The sequence below is a fragment of the Bombus bifarius genome, unplaced genomic scaffold (assembly GCF_011952205.1).
Source record: "Bombus bifarius isolate JDL3187 unplaced genomic scaffold, Bbif_JDL3187 scf7180000008013, whole genome shotgun sequence".
NCBI classification, from domain to species: domain Eukaryota; kingdom Metazoa; phylum Arthropoda; class Insecta; order Hymenoptera; family Apidae; genus Bombus; species Bombus bifarius.
The window spans coordinates 544,073-562,995 of NW_022884389.1; the positions used below are offsets into that span (position 1 = coordinate 544,073).

The following is an 18,923-nucleotide window of genomic DNA, read 5'->3' on the forward strand; positions in this document are numbered from 1 at the left end:
CGTCCAAAGGAAATAATTGCTCCTTTTCTCCCTCTATCGCCGCGCTCAGATAGCCAGCTACTAATTTATGGCCTAGCTATTTCGAATTGCGAGTAGTACGTGCACTACGTGCTCTTCCCCTTCGTAATCGAGACCCCTGCCGCGGTAGCTCTTGCCTTGGATCTTTTCTACTCCTTTTTCCCCTGCTTTTCGACGTTCCAACGTTTCTTTCCACTGGCTAGTTCACTCGGTACCAGGGAGAAAATTGTAGATCCCCGGAGGAAGATTGAAGGCAGGAAATAAAATGGTACAGGGCATCTTATAAGTTAGATGCTGTGGAAAGGAAGTGATTTAGGTAATTAAGCGGTATGCGCTGAAATTGACGTAACGATATGTCTCTGAAATTGTAGGAAGTAGAAAGTATAGTTAGCTTTTTGCGAGGTACATTAGAAGTATTTTGTATTTGCGGTGCGTTGTAATTGACATTGATTGAACGATACGTTTTGTGGAGATATAGATTTGAGAACAGTTTGCGAAATTTGTAGACAAAGTTTTAGAGAAGACGAAGTGATCCATGGAAAAATACTATTTTTCAGAAAAATAAGCTTCAAGAGAAATAATTTTGTCAACAAAATTTAGAATTAAACAGTAATTATATTAAAATGGAATTAATTCGGATGGTAAATGGTATAGTATTATCAAATTTCGATTGCAAAATTTATTTAATTAAAATAATTTTCATTGCCTCTCACTTCGATTGAATTATACATTCAGTAGCTCCTATAACTTTGATATTCCGAACTAATTTAGAACATTATAGTTTATTATATATACATACGTACAGATTGTTATATTACTCTAAACATACAGTATCTTCTTCGTGATAAAATGTAATTTATTTTTCTAAATAATTGAAAAGCATTATGTCCCAATACTTACAATTTTACAAAATATGTTCTTAATTATCAGTAAATTTTTTCTATAAATATCGTTATCATTATCTAAAGAAAGAGAGAAAGAGAATCTTTAAAATTATCTCTAAGTACCATAAAATGCATTAAAAACTATGATTTTTGTAGAGCCACTCTATTTATCAGTGACACTGTATTTTAAAATACAGGCCATCTATGGTACAACAAAAATATTTCCCTGTGCAAAAATATTTCTTCCACAGGCAGCAATAATTCTTCGGTAAAGAGAAATAATAAAAAATAATGCATAGGAAGGGCTAGGCATTATCTTTCTTCTGAATCGCCAGATAAACCGCGAAGACGCTATTACATGTCCACATGTATCCGTTTAAATGTTCTTTGCCTATGGCTCGGATCGATATATTTATCTGTACTACTCGAAACGTTGTCGTTCTCAAGAAGATAGATCGCTTCTCAAGTAGGAGATTATTAAGTAACATTACTCGAGACTGTTTCGTCTGCCGTACGTTTTATCTACATGAGACAGACATCGTGTCCTTTGTCACAGAGCAAAAAAAAACTTTTGCTTTCGAAGAAAACGAGTGACTCGCCTTTTCCCCAACATTTCGCTCTCTTTTTCTAACCGTTTCCCTTAATGTTCGACCGTCTCATTAATTCTGTGACAGAGGAGAAGAACCAAGGACTGGTGTAACTGTCCGCATGATAAATGCACACAGATAGTGCACCCTGGCTACCGTGCTACCATGCGTCTTACTTCTGTCTGAAGACCGAGTCATGAAACACGAGATTTCACGCATCTGGAACGAAACGAATGTGGCCTTGACGTTACGCCGAGATTCCACCCGACGAATTATTGGGCAGTTCGGCAAGTTCGTAACGAAATTTAGGAAAAATTTAAAAGATCGTAATTTAAAGTTAAAACTTTTGTAAAGCTAAAGTATGAGCTTTGATGCTCTGATGTTATATTATGCGAAAGTCTTGTTGAAAAATGAGACCTCTCGAATCAAGAACAGTAGTTGTTCGAAAGATCCGGATAAATAATTCTCCTACAGTGTCGATAAGTACAACATAGGTAGATACATTATGTTCATTGTCATAGTTCTTTGGATTTTTCCGGTTCATTAGAGGCCGCAGATGAACATCTCTGAATAAGAATGTTCGGATACTGTTTGATTAAAACTATAGCTAACATGTGGAAGTTCTACTATTTATCTTCTTCTTCCTCTACTGTAAATTTGACTTCTATTTCCGATCCATAAAATACGTTAGATTAAAAAGGGGTGTTACTACAATATTGTAAGAAAGTAGAAATTCTGCGAGAATTTATGAATTTAAAAATTTCTTCACTATTTTATATCTCCTGTGTTCCGTAAATCGTAATTTTGAGTTTCTCTTATGCTTCTCTTTAACTTAATTTTAAGTTTAATTTTAAGCTTAATTTTAAGTTTCTCTTATAACTTGTAGATAAATTCTGAACTTATCCAAAATACAGTACCTTCTACTTTCCTCGTATTTCACTAATTTCTCAAATATAACGCTTCCATAATTCAAGATGTAAATACGAAAGAGAATTAGTAAGTCAATACTTTCTCATTAAATATTCCACAATAATCAATTGTCGATGTCAATTCGACCGATGGTTTAGTGTATCTATGCGCAGGATCAATCAGCACTTCGAACTCGCAATCTCTACGACCGCATCTGACCCTTCAAATCTCCGAAGAGATCGCAAAAGTCATCGGGTACAAAGATTTATTCGCCATGATACACATTCTAAAACTCAGATTGAAACTTGATAATCTGTATTATTCATGTGTAGATCTTCGAATACTTTCTGAGTAGACACATTGCGAAAAATGTTAACCATAAATTAACCAGTATAACCAATAAATTTATAAATAATTATACGATATTGTTCCACCAAATGAACGTAAATTCAAATTGTACTAAATAATCTTCCTTCGACCGATTGAATAAAAATAATACAGCAAATTGTCTGTACAATTTTACTTTTTTACCTTCCATTACTTCTTCCACAAAAAAACAAGTTGAGAGAACGTAACTCAGTAATTTATTTACAAGTTCGACGATATCGTTGCAAGAGAAAATTGAAAGTACAGGCTCACCGAGCAACGATAACGTCCCAGTGTTCGATTTCAGCAATGGCAATACGGTTACATTATTAGAATAATCTCCTTAAAACTCATGGCCGTTGTAATTTCAATCGAAGACGAGCAACGATGCACTGTTATTACGCGGGCTATCGAGGAAGATGTAAATCAGCCGGCTGTTTATCGCGGTTCAATATCCGATTACGAGATCGAAGGACCTATTACTATGGATTCCGAGCATCGAGACGCAAGAGCAACTGGAAACAAAACGAAAGGGAAGGGAGTAGAACGTAAAAGAATACTCAAAGTGGTTGACATCCGCCGCGAACCGCTTCTCGTTTTGAGCCATGGAGAAAACGACGAAGAAATGTGGCGAATCGAGCCAGAATCTGCTATGGTACGGTTATGGTAATAAATATCGTTCGAGAAGGCTGGTATCGGTGGATCTAAGCGTGATTGTATGTAATGATAATCAGCAACCGTTTTACGACGACTGCCCAACCATAAACACTGCATCCAGCCGGCCAATTAACGGTTTCGACTAACTAAGAAATGCGCGTACACTCGAATACAGAGCGAAATCGAATTTTTGTCGTTTCTGTCGTCGAACAAGCATGATTCAATCTGGTCTGGATCGCATTCGATATGGAACAGTCGCACGAGGGTGAGAATATGGGGTGACTGTTCGTGACTGAATTTTCAATTTGGTGAAATTTGGTTTAGTTTCGGGTCTGATGAGCTGATTGGATTTTCTGCTGGATCACCTTTGTGATAAAAAAAAGAAGTGAATTAACTTCACTGTGACAGAGATTGTACAGTATCGGTGTACTCTGGTAGGATATGCGATAGGAATTTCAACATTAACGAAGATAATTCATTTTCACGTAAATGCGTAAAAATGCGCAGTTCCCTAATCACGAGCCGCATCATAAAACTTGACGCAAGTTTGCATCACGAATTTGCTCGCAGATCACGGCGATCATCCTCGTAAGTTTGAACTATCGTTGAATCAGAGATACGGATAATTGCAAGCGTGGAGGGGCCAAATTACGCGAGCGATAATTCAAGCGTCTGCCTCTGATTTCCGTCATCGATTAACTTATCGTTCGATTGGACACGATTGAGCGCGGCTCGAGCGGAACGTTAAAGCTCCTTCGGTCTGCGGCGGCTAACTGGTTTGGTCGCGCGGTTTTTCATCGGTCCCGCTCGCTTGTTATTAGCGAGCAGCGTGGCATTAGCGCGAGCTCCGTAATGCCGCGTCTGTTCTAGTTACTTTATGTTAAGCGAGGGGGCCGAGGCGAGGACGGTAATTTGAGACCATTAACCGCGTCCTTGCTGGGCCGTTTAATCCCAACGAAATCCCGATTTCCATAAGTGGACAATGTAACGAACAAAAAGACACCGCGCTGGACATGCGACCTGTGAAAGTAGAATTCAATAGTTGTTGGAGATTGCCGTTGGGTGCAACGCGATGGGTGACGATGGACGTGTGGAAATTGTTCATTTAAGAAGAGTAAGTTGTAAAAGATAATGAACATTTAGCTTGATCGACGAAAATTGGTGCAAGTTGTTACAGATTGAAGGATGATGGTTACGATAGGTTCTGTTTAGAGGTTGGTGACTGCTAACGCAACGCTAGAATATGGAAAATAATAAGAATAGATAAATTACATATAAGTAGAGATTGTTATTAATTATACGTAAGTTAATTAAATATAAAGCGTTTTTTACCATACATTCTTCAAAAATTCAGCAAGTCCTTACAGGGTTAACGCGAAACTTAATATCCGAAATTGTAAGACAGTTAAACTTAAGCGATTAAAACTTTCGAATACTAGGTACATAACTTTATGCAATTGAGGGATAGTAATTGAAATCGTATTTGGAGTCTATTAATAGTGTTGTCAATTTTCTAGAAAGATGATAGAAATAAGAAAAATATACTGTTCTGAATTTTTAGAAAATAGGAAGTCCTATGCAGAGAACTATAAATTACTTATCTATTTGGCGATAGAAACAGCTTTTTTCTTCTGTTATTTAGCTAATAAATTGAAGATTTATAGTCAATTGTTATATCCTTAGTATTAAAAAGAGGGGTGAAGCAGCCGTTTTTTATTACAGCGTTGCCCTTGCAAAATAAATATAATTAAACAGTATAATTTGCAAAAATACAACTATAGCGACTTTATATATAGAAATTTTTCGCAGTTATCAGGCTGCAAAACAACCATAATTTTGTTTAATCTTTTAAATGTGTATTTTCTTCTTGCCAAATCTTGTATCCATTCAGACCTGAACTACCAATTCTGATTCTTAGGATTTATCGTTGCATACATTTGTAGTCGACGAAGATTTATTATAATCGATAGGAAATCTCAATAAATTAAATTTTATTCAGCCACGAATGCATTGCAATAATTGCCTTTCACCTTCCCATTTCCTCATCTTTGGTTAAAATATCAAGTAAAAGAAGAGTTATTTTATAATGCCAATTGTAAAATAAATCTACGAGAAAAAAACTTATGACATCGAAACTATAGCACTTGAGTCTTCTGGAAAATATTCAACTTTTTACAAATAAATTTTCTTCTATAACACGATCTTGTAAATTCTTTACTGTAATTCTTTTAGGGCATTAAGTTGGAATTAGGAGACAGTATTTAATTGAAAAAAACTAGCGAACTATACAAAACCATAATTACGCGGCATTTGCCAGAGTGGTTGCTCGCAAAATGGCCTACATACCCTTCCCTTTTCTTGTGTAAGTAGTAGCCGAAAGATAATCGTGTAATTTAGACGGGAATTGCCAAAGGTGGCGAAACGTGAAAATCTATTTGATGATAGTCCAGACGGTCGTTAACAGTTCTAGCACGAGATTGTGCCGGCTTATCTTCCGGTCGATCGATAAACCTGCTGCTCAATGGGCCCGGAAAAATTTAAATTGCGCGTGATTCGATCATAATCGTCCTTAATCGTTGGCACGCTATAATCGTTTTGCGAAACGACTTTCGCGTGATTTTTATTCTTTCCTTCCTTTTTCATCGATTCTCTCGATCGCGACGTTGGAAATGATTCGACGTTATGATGAAACGTGTAGCTCGTGATACGATAGGAAGATGATATGGGATCTTTGTGTGTGAAGCTGTGAAGATAGAGATACGGTCAAGCGATCGATGTATTTGAAAGGAACAGTATGTTATACAATGTTAGTGGCATGAAAAAGATTCTTTTAAACAAAATTATAACATGGTTGAGTGGTTCGGATAGGTAATTGTAAGAAGGGTATCTAATTATCTTAGTTGTTCGCTGTTTTTGAAACTTAATTGGTGAAATTAATTTAAAGTGGCCTGTACTTGTACTTTGCAACGACCGTACTTGTTCTTTCTATCTAGATAGCGTTTAGTTACGCGTTTCGATTTTATAGATGGAAATTTTATAGGAAACTAAATTTTTGTAATTGCTGTAAGTATAGTTTTGCAGTTAAGTACGTATCTTTGGAGTTAGTGTTTATATTTTTTTAGTATTTTGCTTTTTCAATTGTTTTATAGGTAAACATAAAGAGATTTTTAGAAATAAACTTATGAAATTTTAATAGAATATATATATATATTTTTTCTTCTGATCAACAAAGAAAAGTAAGTCAGATAATTATAAAATAAGTTACATAATTCTATAACACTGCGTATGCCAAGGAAAGCACGATTTCAATTCATTTAATTTACATTTTCAAATAACTGGATTTTGCTCAACATAGGTTGATTACATTAATTATGTATGAAACTAAATGTCGAGAGATACAAATAATTATATAAAACAAAAATTTTTGATTCGCGACATTGCCCGTTACTGTTACTAATTTTTGATATGCAGTAGATCCGATGTATCCAAATAATGAATTTTATCATACATAATCACATAATTCAATGTAACATGAAACTTTATAAATTTCATTTCATCCAGTGCTTCAAACATTACAATAAACACTAAAAATCAGTGCATCTTTACCTTTATTTTTAACTAGAATTACTAACTTTTAATATCTATTTTTAAATATATTATATAATAATTATAATTAAAATCATGTAATCGCAGCAATAAATAGGACATTCATAGACTGATATTCAAAAAATTTTATTGTAGCAATAATTCGAGATTTAGTAACATTTTACAATACGTGCAAAAATGATTATAGTCTATAATTGTTAAAAAACGAAATACATGATATTTGTATATTGAAATAAAAGGTGGTAAGATTGGACAAAATACCGAATTATATGAAGTATATTAAAAGCTAGTAGTCACGGCTATTAGTTAAGTTTTGACTTACCTATAAGTAAGTTTTTTAAATATTTCTAATAATTTTTTATGAATATTAAAAAATTTCTTGAATACGTCGGTTCTACCGTATATTATAGTATTCAAATTCTTTAAAATTCGTAGATCTTGTATCACTTTGTATATGTTTGCGTTGTGTCCTACATCTTGAATATTGGCGATCGTTACCGAAAAAGTTCCATATCATTAAAGATTCGTCAGACTGAAGAGCTAAAAAAATATGTACATTCACTCGTTAATTTCCTTGATGACATTAGAATTTTTAATTTACGTAAGAATGGAGATACGATAATTTCACGAAGTTCACAAACTACATAGCAGTACTACGAACAAAATCATACAAATTACAGAACATTAAATTGTTAGATTCCTTCTTTAACCATTATCCAAAAACACACGTTTTCGAAACTTTTGTAGCTTCCTAGCTGTTAACATTTTTCACGAATTTCATAAGTCTTTTTGTGAAGAAATATGTATCGATATTCAACAGAAACAACTGCATTCTTAAAACCACAAAATACTTGACTAAACAAACAGTATAAAAACCAATAATTTACCGCTCAAACTAAGAACTCTCCATATCGTTGCTTTATACGATGTTGATAATGTCACAACTCCAAAAATGTGAAAGCTTCAGACGAGAGTCCTCAAAATTTATATTTTCGAAAATACTAAATGCAGACCTTATTACTTTAACGTAACTGCCCTCTCACGGAAAACTGATTATAAATATTCATGATAAAATAACCGTGTTACATGATAAAAATAGAAACATAACGTAAACCTTGTATGCAATAAAAGCAAATTAAAAATTTTGTCAGTTGTGTAGCTATCCTTGCCAAGCAGTGATATGATCATACTTCCCACTCGAAACCTATCTACCAGAATAGATACAGAAAAACATATTTCAAATTCAGCATATAACATCATATAACATCAAAGGACATAGTACTAGCATAGTACTCACAGAGAGCATTCTACGAAACTCATAATTGATCACGATCGATCACAGTTACAGAAATAACACCAAGTGCAGATACCATGGGACTTAACGAATTTTTATATTTTCATATTACGTCTAATAATCTTCTTCTCGTCTCATAAATCACTAGACTCTTCGAATCCGAAACCCTTATTACGTTTAATACACGTGACACTTATCACAGATCCAATTACGATTTCACAGTTTCATCGAATAATAAAATAAACGAGAGGATTCTCACGTACCTAACTGCGTTTGATCAGAATTCCACATAATGGCGTTGATTCGCATTTCCTTATCCAAAGGTACCTCGTCCACAATGCGATCGAGGCTTGCGAGAACCGGTATCGCAGTGCATGTGTCATTATGCCGCTCCGCGTACGACCAGTGAACGACAAGCTCACCACTGTGCTTATTCCATAACATATTCTTCACGATACCTTGGAACCGGACGTCGCGATAAGTCGGTGTACTTAACCTGTTCATGTCCCAAAGGGTCAGCGAAGCGTCACCCAGGCCACCGCCTATGCATAATAAACCACTTTCGTACGGGTGCCAAGCTAAAGCCTGAATATAGTACATAATTCATTTTAAACAGTGTCCAACTTTGCAGACGATAGAAGTGTGTAACGGGAGATATCGACTTACTAGAATAGGCTCGTAGTAAAGAATGTCAATGTGCACGATCAAATTTGGCCACTGGAAAATCCGAACTTTCCCTTCTATCGCCGAAGTTGCGAGATATCCATAATTCGATGAAAATGCGATTATTAAAATAGTTGAAGAAAGCGCGGGGAACGAATTAACGACCTCGCCATCCTGAGCTAAATATATCGTGATCATACTTCGGTCAGCACTGCGCAATATTAAAGAAATATACATATAATTTATATCCATTTTCTAGCTAATTACAAACGAAATATAAATGAAAGCAAACACCCTACCGACAGCACTCTGAACTTTGTTAACTTATTGAAACACCTACTAAACTGGTCATTAAATTGTAATAATAATTGAAGATTGAGTAGATTTATAAGTAGTTTTATGCAAATTCGTATCTTTATGAACACAAGTAGAAAGATAAGACCTAGGGAAAGATTCGATTAACTTATTAGATTTTATAACGAACATAAATTGTAACGTTAACGACAAAGTAATAGAATAATTAAAAAGTGGCTCACGGCGAGGCGACGCGAGACCGCAGACGATCGACAAGTACATAATTGTGGTAAGTAAATCAATGACATTTATCAAGCCAGATCAGATCGTAATAAAACGTCGTTAATAGATTGAAATGATATTCGATGATGAATGATCATTCGTGTTTATCTTATATTTATGCAACAACCACAAATCTCTGTATAGATGGATACTACTCACGTGACGGCATGTTGGTCATTCTTAGACCAGCAGACGCAAGTCACGTCACTATCGCACGTGGCTGTCGTCCAAATCGCCTTCTGCCTATCTGTACAGTACAGTCTCACAAACGACGGAGTGCATATCAACAGTTTATTACCTGGACAGAAATGTAGAATTTAGAAATGTAGAATTAGAAAGATAATGTCAATATTAATTACAACAATTGATGTTTGCAATGCAAAAATTGAAATTAGAATTATTTTAATGTAGACACGATCTCTTCGTTTATGGATTGACGAATTTAAAAATTGATATTAACTTCCCATTTAGGTATTTTGTTATAGCGTTATAACTTACAACTCGCAAGTCCATGGATATTTGAATAATGGATTTCGGATATGGTATATCATATTTGAAATACTATAGGGAATTTTCCAAATTTATTAGAATCTTCAATCTATGTTGTTTCTAAATATCAATTGGTAGATGGCGAAAAGGAATGCAGAATTTTGTAAGTCGATAAGTTCGTAGCCAGAAAATCTCAAACGCGTTTATTTTTAAGATTCGCAATCGATATAACAAATTAGATGTGGTATTAGATTGAGATTATTTATTTTAAAATAATGAAAAATTTAATTCTGTCCGGATATTCAATAATAAAGTAAATAAAAAAAATATGTATCTAACGATATCGGGAAAATGTAACGAAATACGTTAATTTTATACTTTTGTAGCTATGTTCATTGTAGGCAGTTTCAGCTTTCAATTTTTAATAGATTTAATATGCGTAATAGAGTCTTTAACACATCAGTAATTATATATTTTGCGTAGCGTTACCTACCAGCGTTATTCCATTTTAATGAATCAACATTATGTATTTTCAGGCTTATCGAGTCCAGAATATCAGATTTGAATATATTGTAAAATTTCACTACATCATCAGTTGCTACCGCGATTGCATTTGCTGAACTCCAATCAATTCGTCGTTTCTGATACTCTTAAAAACAAAGAATAAACATAATTTCAATATATTCTCTGAAACATATTCCGTGCATTGTATACTACGGCGTAATCTAATATAATAATATAATATTATAGTATAGAGTACTATAAACATCTGGGAAACATACAAACTACGGAGTACATAATCAAGATCTTTAATAAACAGTGAGACATATTATTAAACAAGTCAATAAGGAAAACATTAGTATCAAAGTAGGTTCATAAATTTTCGAAATAAAAAGACAAATATGAGAGGTATAGTAATACAGTCAATTTAAGTATATAATTCGTAAATCGTAATTAAATATATAATAATACAAATGCAAATATCGAAAGATTAAAATACAACTTTCCATGTAAATGAAGGAAGCTGGTAGTACACGATGACATACCACCATATCTTTATACATCATGGGAAACGTTCTAAATACGCCATGGAATTCTTACCTGATAACGTGGAGAAGTCATGCGTATTTAATATGGAATACATAATGCCTATTAAAGGCCTTTTTCGTGGCTTCGATTTCCACATTCCATCTTTGAAGTATTCCTCGTCCCACAGGTCTTTAGGTAGGCCTACTAAGCTTCCAGGCACCTTGTTTTCCGAGGATAAGTGGCTGCGGCGCAGCACTTGTTTCTGCCTCAGCCCTGGTATTACGTTTTCTTTCACCATTAATTGGTGCATAAATTTCTTTCGCCAATTATCCGACAGAGATTCCAGCTGTGCCGTTTGTCAGGGTTTAGTGACTTAAGCGACACTTGACAGCGAAAAATTTGCACTGTGTGTTCCTGTGAATTTCTACATTTTCTCTTTCGTTTCCTTTCTTTTTGGTAAATCGAATGTGAATTTTTGAAACGTCTCCATATCTCGCGGTTTCAACACGAGAATTTTCAACCGGAATAAGATAAAATACGAACCTTGGTAAATTGAATGCGAATTTTACAACGTTTTTGTAATTCTTACTTCCAGTACAACTTTAGATTGTAAATGAAGCTTCAGCTTGGATTGATCAAGAGAAATCAAGTATATGTACAATAAAGTTGTATATAATAATTAGACTGTGGGTGTTTATGCAAATCCGATTTTTATAAACACAACTAAAGAAACATAAAGATTCTTTTCACACACTAAATACACGTTGCAATGAGAATGAGATTTCGCATATTTTATTTAATATGTCCCTATATTTTGTATATTTCGTACAATTTTTCGTTTTTACGTTGCCCACAAACGTATAAACATTGAAAATGTAATAATAACGATATTACATTAATTTACAGTATATAAATTAGAACAAACTAGAATTTACAAAATTTCTTAATATTCTCGACAATTTAGTTGACCTTAAACAACAAATTCAATAGATGATCGATTAGAGACAAGTATTATAGCGATAATTTGAGATCCAAATTATCATTTCATAATTAGGTTTCACATTAGCTTGAAAAATGTTATCATAGAATTTCGGAAAAGGTGGAGACTAAAATAATGTACTATGATCAGAATTAAATACGTATAGAATACGTGTATAATAGTTGATTCCCCATTTTCCTCAGGCGTCACGATCTTAATTAGAAATCGATTTATCGCTCGTGAGGTAATTACGATCGATCGATTAGGTCTTTAAACACGAACAATCGGAGTCGCTAACGATCGATTCGACATCGTAGTTCGTGTCGGCGTTCGTTTATAACACATTCATCGATTATGAGGATTTAATGACATGATAATGATCTTGTTTCGTACTATCGGAAGTGAACTGTGTATAATGCGATAATGAAACGGTATACGTTTGAGCTCGTTCAACATCCATCTAAACATTTACATTTAACATTACTTAAAATTGTCATTTGTTTCATCACATATTTGATTTCTATCACTGAAGTATTTTATAGTTCGTGAAATGTGGTAAAAGTCGATTTAGAATCTTTAGAAGAAATGATTTTTCCATACTTTGAAAAATTTCTCAAACTGAGATATTCCATTCATCTTAAAGTTTAAAAGCTGTTACATTCAAATAGTTAGATCTTATAAATTCATAAATCATGGATCCAAATCTGACGTTTAGAAACTTATTGTCAGTTAATGTCGAAAATGGAAACTTGCGTAACATTAAAGTAAACTAAACGATGAAATCAGAATAGAATTTACATTTGAAACTATGGTTAAGTAATTATCAACAAATCATGTCTTTATTATAGTATCTTCAGAAATCTCTTCGACAAAAATATTTCAACCCTTCTAGAGTTCAGAAACATGTACATTGAACGCCATAAAATCTATAATATTTCAAACTCTTTAAGATCGAACCTACAGGATTGCCTCTCAAGAAGAGAAATTCTTCTCATATTCCATCTCCTTTATCATTTATTTAAAAACTTTTTAACCTGCTAACCAGGTCATCGTTTAAGTAGAAATTTCTATAATCCTGCAACAACGTTATAAGTTAATAAAAACAAATTAATCTCTGATAGATGATTTTAATTCTTCCATATATCATATACGATACATCCAATTTATTTTCAGCATAAACGAGGTAATACATAAAAAAGTAGGAGATTCATAAATAATGAAATTATTATCTTCACGAGATTAGGGAAACCGAGTAACGAGTTAACCCGTTTTTCCTAGTTAACGGATTGTCATTTTTTCACAATTCATTCAGAAAATGATCAAATAAAAATCTCGTCGTCATTATCTACATCTGAATCTTCTAAATAACCCACTATTGCACACAATCTCCCTATTCCCTAGGGTAAAGATTTCCAAGCTTCCTCTCGTCCTCTTCCTCTCTCTCTCTCTCTCTCTCTCTCTCTCTCTCATAATAATAATAATCTCAGTAACTTCTCTCTTCATCTTTAAAACGAGACGAAAATAAGCCACAGCGTGCGATTATCGCCATAAATCGCATCGTGAAACGGTGTGCATCAATGAAGCTATATTCATAGATAAAGATCCATTATACGGAAATAAGGATAAAGTGAAGAGTGCTCTGGTCGAATATCAAGCAGAGGAGAAGGAAACAGGTAGAAGGAAGAAAAGGACGGGACATAGAAGAAAATCGGCAGAGGAAACTATGCTACCATGTTGCTGCCTGTTATTACAGTAATGATATCGAAGTTGCGTTAGACACAGGAAATTACATTCCTGGAACTTCTTCAGCCAACAACTTTGAGATTTCCGTTTAATTAGAATTTTCCGATCAATTTTATAACTTCATATCTCCTTTCTACTTTTCTTGTATATAAATCATCCAATAAATGTTCAGTAAGTTCGTGTCACTTATTTCCCTGCTGATTAGGTTCACTTCAAAAGCTTCGGAATTCTTTATTAATAATTATTAAAATTCTTTGTTATAATTTCTAATATTATGTTTCTGGTAAAAAAATTCTAGATTCTATTTTTATAATTTCTTTTAGGTCGTTTCATAAGTTCTCGTATTCTTCCATTGTTGTTATTCGATAAAATATAGTTGCTCTACGTAAAAATTATATCGTTACTTTTCGATTCTTCTCTTTATTATAAAATCTTTAATAAGGGAAAATTTCAAAAGGGCTAGCAGAATGATGGGAGAATGATAATCAGAACCACAGTATTTATGAATTTCGTAAGAATAGACAAACAAATAATAAGAACTGGGAATAATAATTTAATCTGTCCGAAAGTTCTGCATGTAGAAACATGTCAAACATCGTTTCGAAGTTCCAAGAAAGAAACTTCGTTCAAATTCTAAACCACAGTTTTTTTTTGAAGCGAGATAGAAAAGCGGGAAGAATACACTGACGATTGTACTCGTGTGGAATACTTTCCTATACTTCTATACCAAATTCTTGACAAGATAAGGAAACAAAATAAAACAATTTACGAAACGACTTATATACTACATTGTATACGTGCATACTACATTTTGCAGCAATTTTCCAATAAAGCATCGTGGACATTTTAGACCGGTTTCACGCGAAGATACGTGTATGATAGATACTGAATATTCATGTACACCAATGGAAACATTCACACGACGATTCTCGTTAAACGCAGTATCGCGATACTCATTTCGTGTATCCATCGTGTATCTTGACAACCATGTTTTTTCCTATAAAGAAGTCAGGCGAAACATTGAAACAAATGGCGACATTCACACGGTACGCATTTCGCGATATGTGTATCGCTACAGGCGTGTAAAACCGGCCTAAACATCATTGAACCTTTATGATACTTTCACGAGACGAATTCGCATTAGTATTATCAAATCCTATTGTCGGATTATGTGTACGACCTAATAAATATTCATTCTGAAAATCATCTGTTGGTAGTCCTTACACACCACAAGGGACAACACGACACATTCAGAGTTAGAAGAAGATAAGGACGAAGTTCTTTGTTTTTCCATTTATCTTCTTTTTTATTCCCGTGAAACTTCAACTATTTTCTCGGCGTCTAAGAACAGTAATTTCCGTGTAGTGAGTCTCTTCTCCGCCGTGATTTCGATCTTATCTCTATCAATTATCGAAGATTATATACCCTTACGTCGATAAACATGAACAAGATAACTTACGCCTACATCCGGACAGCATTTATGCTAATTCAATGTTTGATGTTGCAACAACTACCGTTCAAACATTTTTCTAACATTCGGATCCATTAAGATCGCGTAATACGACCGTTTCGGACGATGCTGTGAACAAGCTTTAAAACCGGTACGTATTTTAAGTCATTTATTTTGGGAATCAAGGATATTCAACATAGAGATCCGCCCAGATTGAATAGTTTATGCATAATAATCTTGTAAAATATTATATGTGCAAATTGGAAGTACGTCTAATAGTCCGGTCAGAGTGTCATCATTTTACTTCAGCGGAGCTTGTAACATTAATAAGATTCTTCATGCAAAAATTAGTACAATACTGTACTTTATAAGATACCGTATATACTACTTACGTGACTGAATAATTTTTTATTCTGAAACTTCACAGTTCAACGATATAATAATATTACACTTTGTCCGAAAAATTCAGATAACTGTCGCGTTCGTTGTAACTGTGTTCGTTGTATTGAATTCCTTGGAATAGAAAATATTTGCGGGTTGAAAATATGTGTAATATGTAGATTTTTAAATTTTAAGAGCTTAAAATTTTAAGATCTTAAGAACGCTTAAGAAAAATTTAATTGTATAATTGATAAAAGGACGAACCTTTTGTTTTTTATCTTCTGTGAAAAAGAAAGTGGAAACTATTATAGAGAAAATGTAGAATTCTTATAATATATGAAGTTATCAAAGTTCATGGTCTACTGTATTTGAAAATTATGTAACTTCATATAAATCATGTTAAAAAAATTTATCAAGTATAAAATTTATTATTTCTGTTAGATTATTGAATTAATGTAACTAAATTTAGCTTACCTGCTTAAACACATCGATTTCATTTTGTTTCAATATACTATTGGGTTTTTTTGTCAGAAGATAATTTGCAGCTTCCTTGTTGTATTTGATGTTTATAAATCTATCTTCCGCATGACCCTGACTTGGAAACTTAAATGGATACTTTCTAGCAACTTGCGAAGTAGATTTTGCATCACAGGGTTGACAGTTCAAGGCAATTGATCTCGGAACATTTTTCTGAAAAAAAAACTTCTTTTTTAACTGATCTATATAATATACAGTATTATATAGATTATTATATATAATATACAGTATTTTATATTATCTATTGAAACTGGAAGTAATATAATTTACACGATAAATTAACTTTAATTACTTTACAATTTACCTTATACTCTGATTAATAACAATAAAATTGTAATGTAAGAAATATTCATAAAAACAATTAATGACTAAAATATAGATATTAGAGAATATAATAGAATATTCTAAATAATATTATAGATGAGATACATCCGTAGAATATAATATAATTCAATTTATATTTTTAATCCTATAATTCTATCTATCCATAATTCTACTTGAATTTTCTTAATGTCTTATTATTGGAACGAAAAATACAATGCAAAACTATGAAATAAAATATTATGTAAATATTAAAATTTATCGATCGTTATATTGCTGCTGAATCCCTTATCCTATACCTTTTCGCAGATTCTTCAAATTAGAAGAGAACAAATTAAGTCACACGTAAAATTCAACATTTTATTTATCATTGTACGAAGATAAAGGACTTTTGGCAAAATAATTTGAGCTACTAGCATTATGTACGTCTAGTAGAGTGAAGTACGAAGGGATAATATTTATATTGAGCAGGCCTTATACCCCCAGCGAACATCTGGTTTCGAACGAATGACAAATAGAACTGGGTCTTGAACCTGATCTTGTCTACTGGATTTTCAGCCACGTACGAACAGGTTTGAATTTCTTATTCTTTCTAATCGATTTCTTAATGTTCGTGACATTATCTAAAACTTCTAAACTTCTTCTCTTCAATCGCCTTCATCGTTCATTAAAATTTATTAAAATTCGTTAAAAACAGCTCGCCCGGGCGCAATCGCAGGTCCAATATTTTTGCCAAGAGGAAAATTTTGAAATTTATGCGTTCGGGGCCGAAAATCGCGATATACCAAACATCATTACGTGATAAAAATCACGATAAAGGTTAATGAAATATGAAGACCATAACTTATGCACAAAGTTATATTTCCAAAGGATTGAGTGTGTGTTTGTTAGGCTCCGTGCATGATATTCTGGACTTATCGCGAGAAATTCCTATAAATATACTGGCTCTTCTTCTGCTGCACGAACGGCCACAAGCAACGCGCTTCTGCCTTGGATTTCCGGGACGATACTTTAAACGGGAAAGCAGAAAGGTGGCATCCTAATTCCGAGTTACGATGGCGTTCCCTCGAGGCCGTTCTCTCGGCCGTAACGGTGAACGATCGTCCATTTAAATCGTCTGTATCGCGATTTATTGCTCCTCGCTTCTGGTTCTATGTCATGCGGTTTTCTTTCGAGGATGTTACTGTAATTGGTTATACGCTGGCATTTCTTCGCTTTCCTTTCTGTCACCCTTTCCTTCTCTTTGTTGGCAAGTCTGCGAAATTGATTCGAGGAGTTGGAACGATCAAAGATGCGAGTATCGAAGAAAGAAGAAAGGTAACATATATGTGCCATGTGAGATACGGTGGAAAGAGTCGTAAGTGCTAGAATGATATATTTTGGCTTTTAGAAGCATCCCGAGGTAGAGATATGCTCGTATCCATAAGTATCAAGACACTTGCAGAAAGTGAAGTTATCCTCGAGAATGATTAGAAAACTATTTGTACAGTATTATCTGGTTTAAAACTTAATGTAAAGATAGGCAGAGATGGCTGAATTTTAAACGAAGAATCCATATGTTTAGGGTTATTATAGAAAAATCTTATCTTTATACATATATTATAATAACATTGAATTTCTTCATATTTGTGCCATTTATGTCACTCGGCGGCTGCTTTAACTAATTCTGGCAATTGTGTTAATTTTGCTACTCGGAGTTTTGCATCTACTTCATACGGTACGTTTGTATAAAATTTAGATTAGGGGATTATGGGGATATAAGAAAGAGTCCTTATAAATCCAAGCAAAAGGTAAGGCCAATTAATCTGTGTTTGAGAAAAATGAAAGAAATGAAGTAAATAAATTTAGTTAATACAATACATTTTTTACCATTTATTCTCATTAAGTCTGTAAAGACTGGAGGTTTACAGTGTTCAAGTGATAAACTATATTGTATAAGTGATATACGTCTTTTTTGTTTGTTCTTATTAGAAAGCTTTGCTTCTGACACTTACATTGTTTATCATTTAAATTCCTCGATATTGTGAGGTCAAAAATTAGAATAAGAAATATAACCAACAATTTGCTATGAAAGAAAAACCTTGTGGAATTTCGGCATTGCTTATTCCGTATAATAAATTTATTGCTCAAATGTTTCATAACGCGCGATAACATTTATACTTTTTTACAATTTTTCAACATATACAAATTTTATAAACGTATTTGAATGCACATAGTATAGCTGAAGGCAATACGAAAGAAATCTTGTAGTCTCTATTTCTATGGTCAGACATCAAAGCTAACAGAAAATCGAGTTTTACTAAACTGGTTTAAGGCTATACCCCATTTATACTATATGAATAGGCTTCGCGTAATTTTTGAACTCAAAGGGGGAGTTGGCCCGACACAATTCACATTTCTAAAGATTATTACGACAAGGAAACTGCATCGTTTC

The 18,923-nt window shown here is 33.5% G+C and overlaps 1 protein-coding gene across 1 annotated transcript in view; it reads right to left on the reverse strand.

Annotated features, from left to right (window-relative positions):
- Window positions 1-6,958: 6,958 nt before the first annotated feature.
- LOC117206907 (protein cortex-like) overlaps window positions 6,959-18,923 on the reverse strand; it is a 249,699-nt gene continuing 237,734 nt past the window's right edge. The window contains exons 2-8 of the mRNA XM_033446608.1: window positions 16,106-16,321; window positions 11,151-11,424; window positions 10,543-10,698; window positions 9,720-9,858; window positions 8,988-9,195; window positions 8,585-8,906; window positions 6,959-7,567 (exon numbers count right to left, since the gene is read on the reverse strand). Coding sequence (XP_033302499.1) covers window positions 7,422-7,567; window positions 8,585-8,906; window positions 8,988-9,195; window positions 9,720-9,858; window positions 10,543-10,698; window positions 11,151-11,424; window positions 16,106-16,321 — 1,461 coding nt within the window. The 3' untranslated portion in view covers window positions 6,959-7,421. The remainder of the gene's footprint in view (window positions 7,568-8,584; window positions 8,907-8,987; window positions 9,196-9,719; window positions 9,859-10,542; window positions 10,699-11,150; window positions 11,425-16,105; window positions 16,322-18,923) is intronic.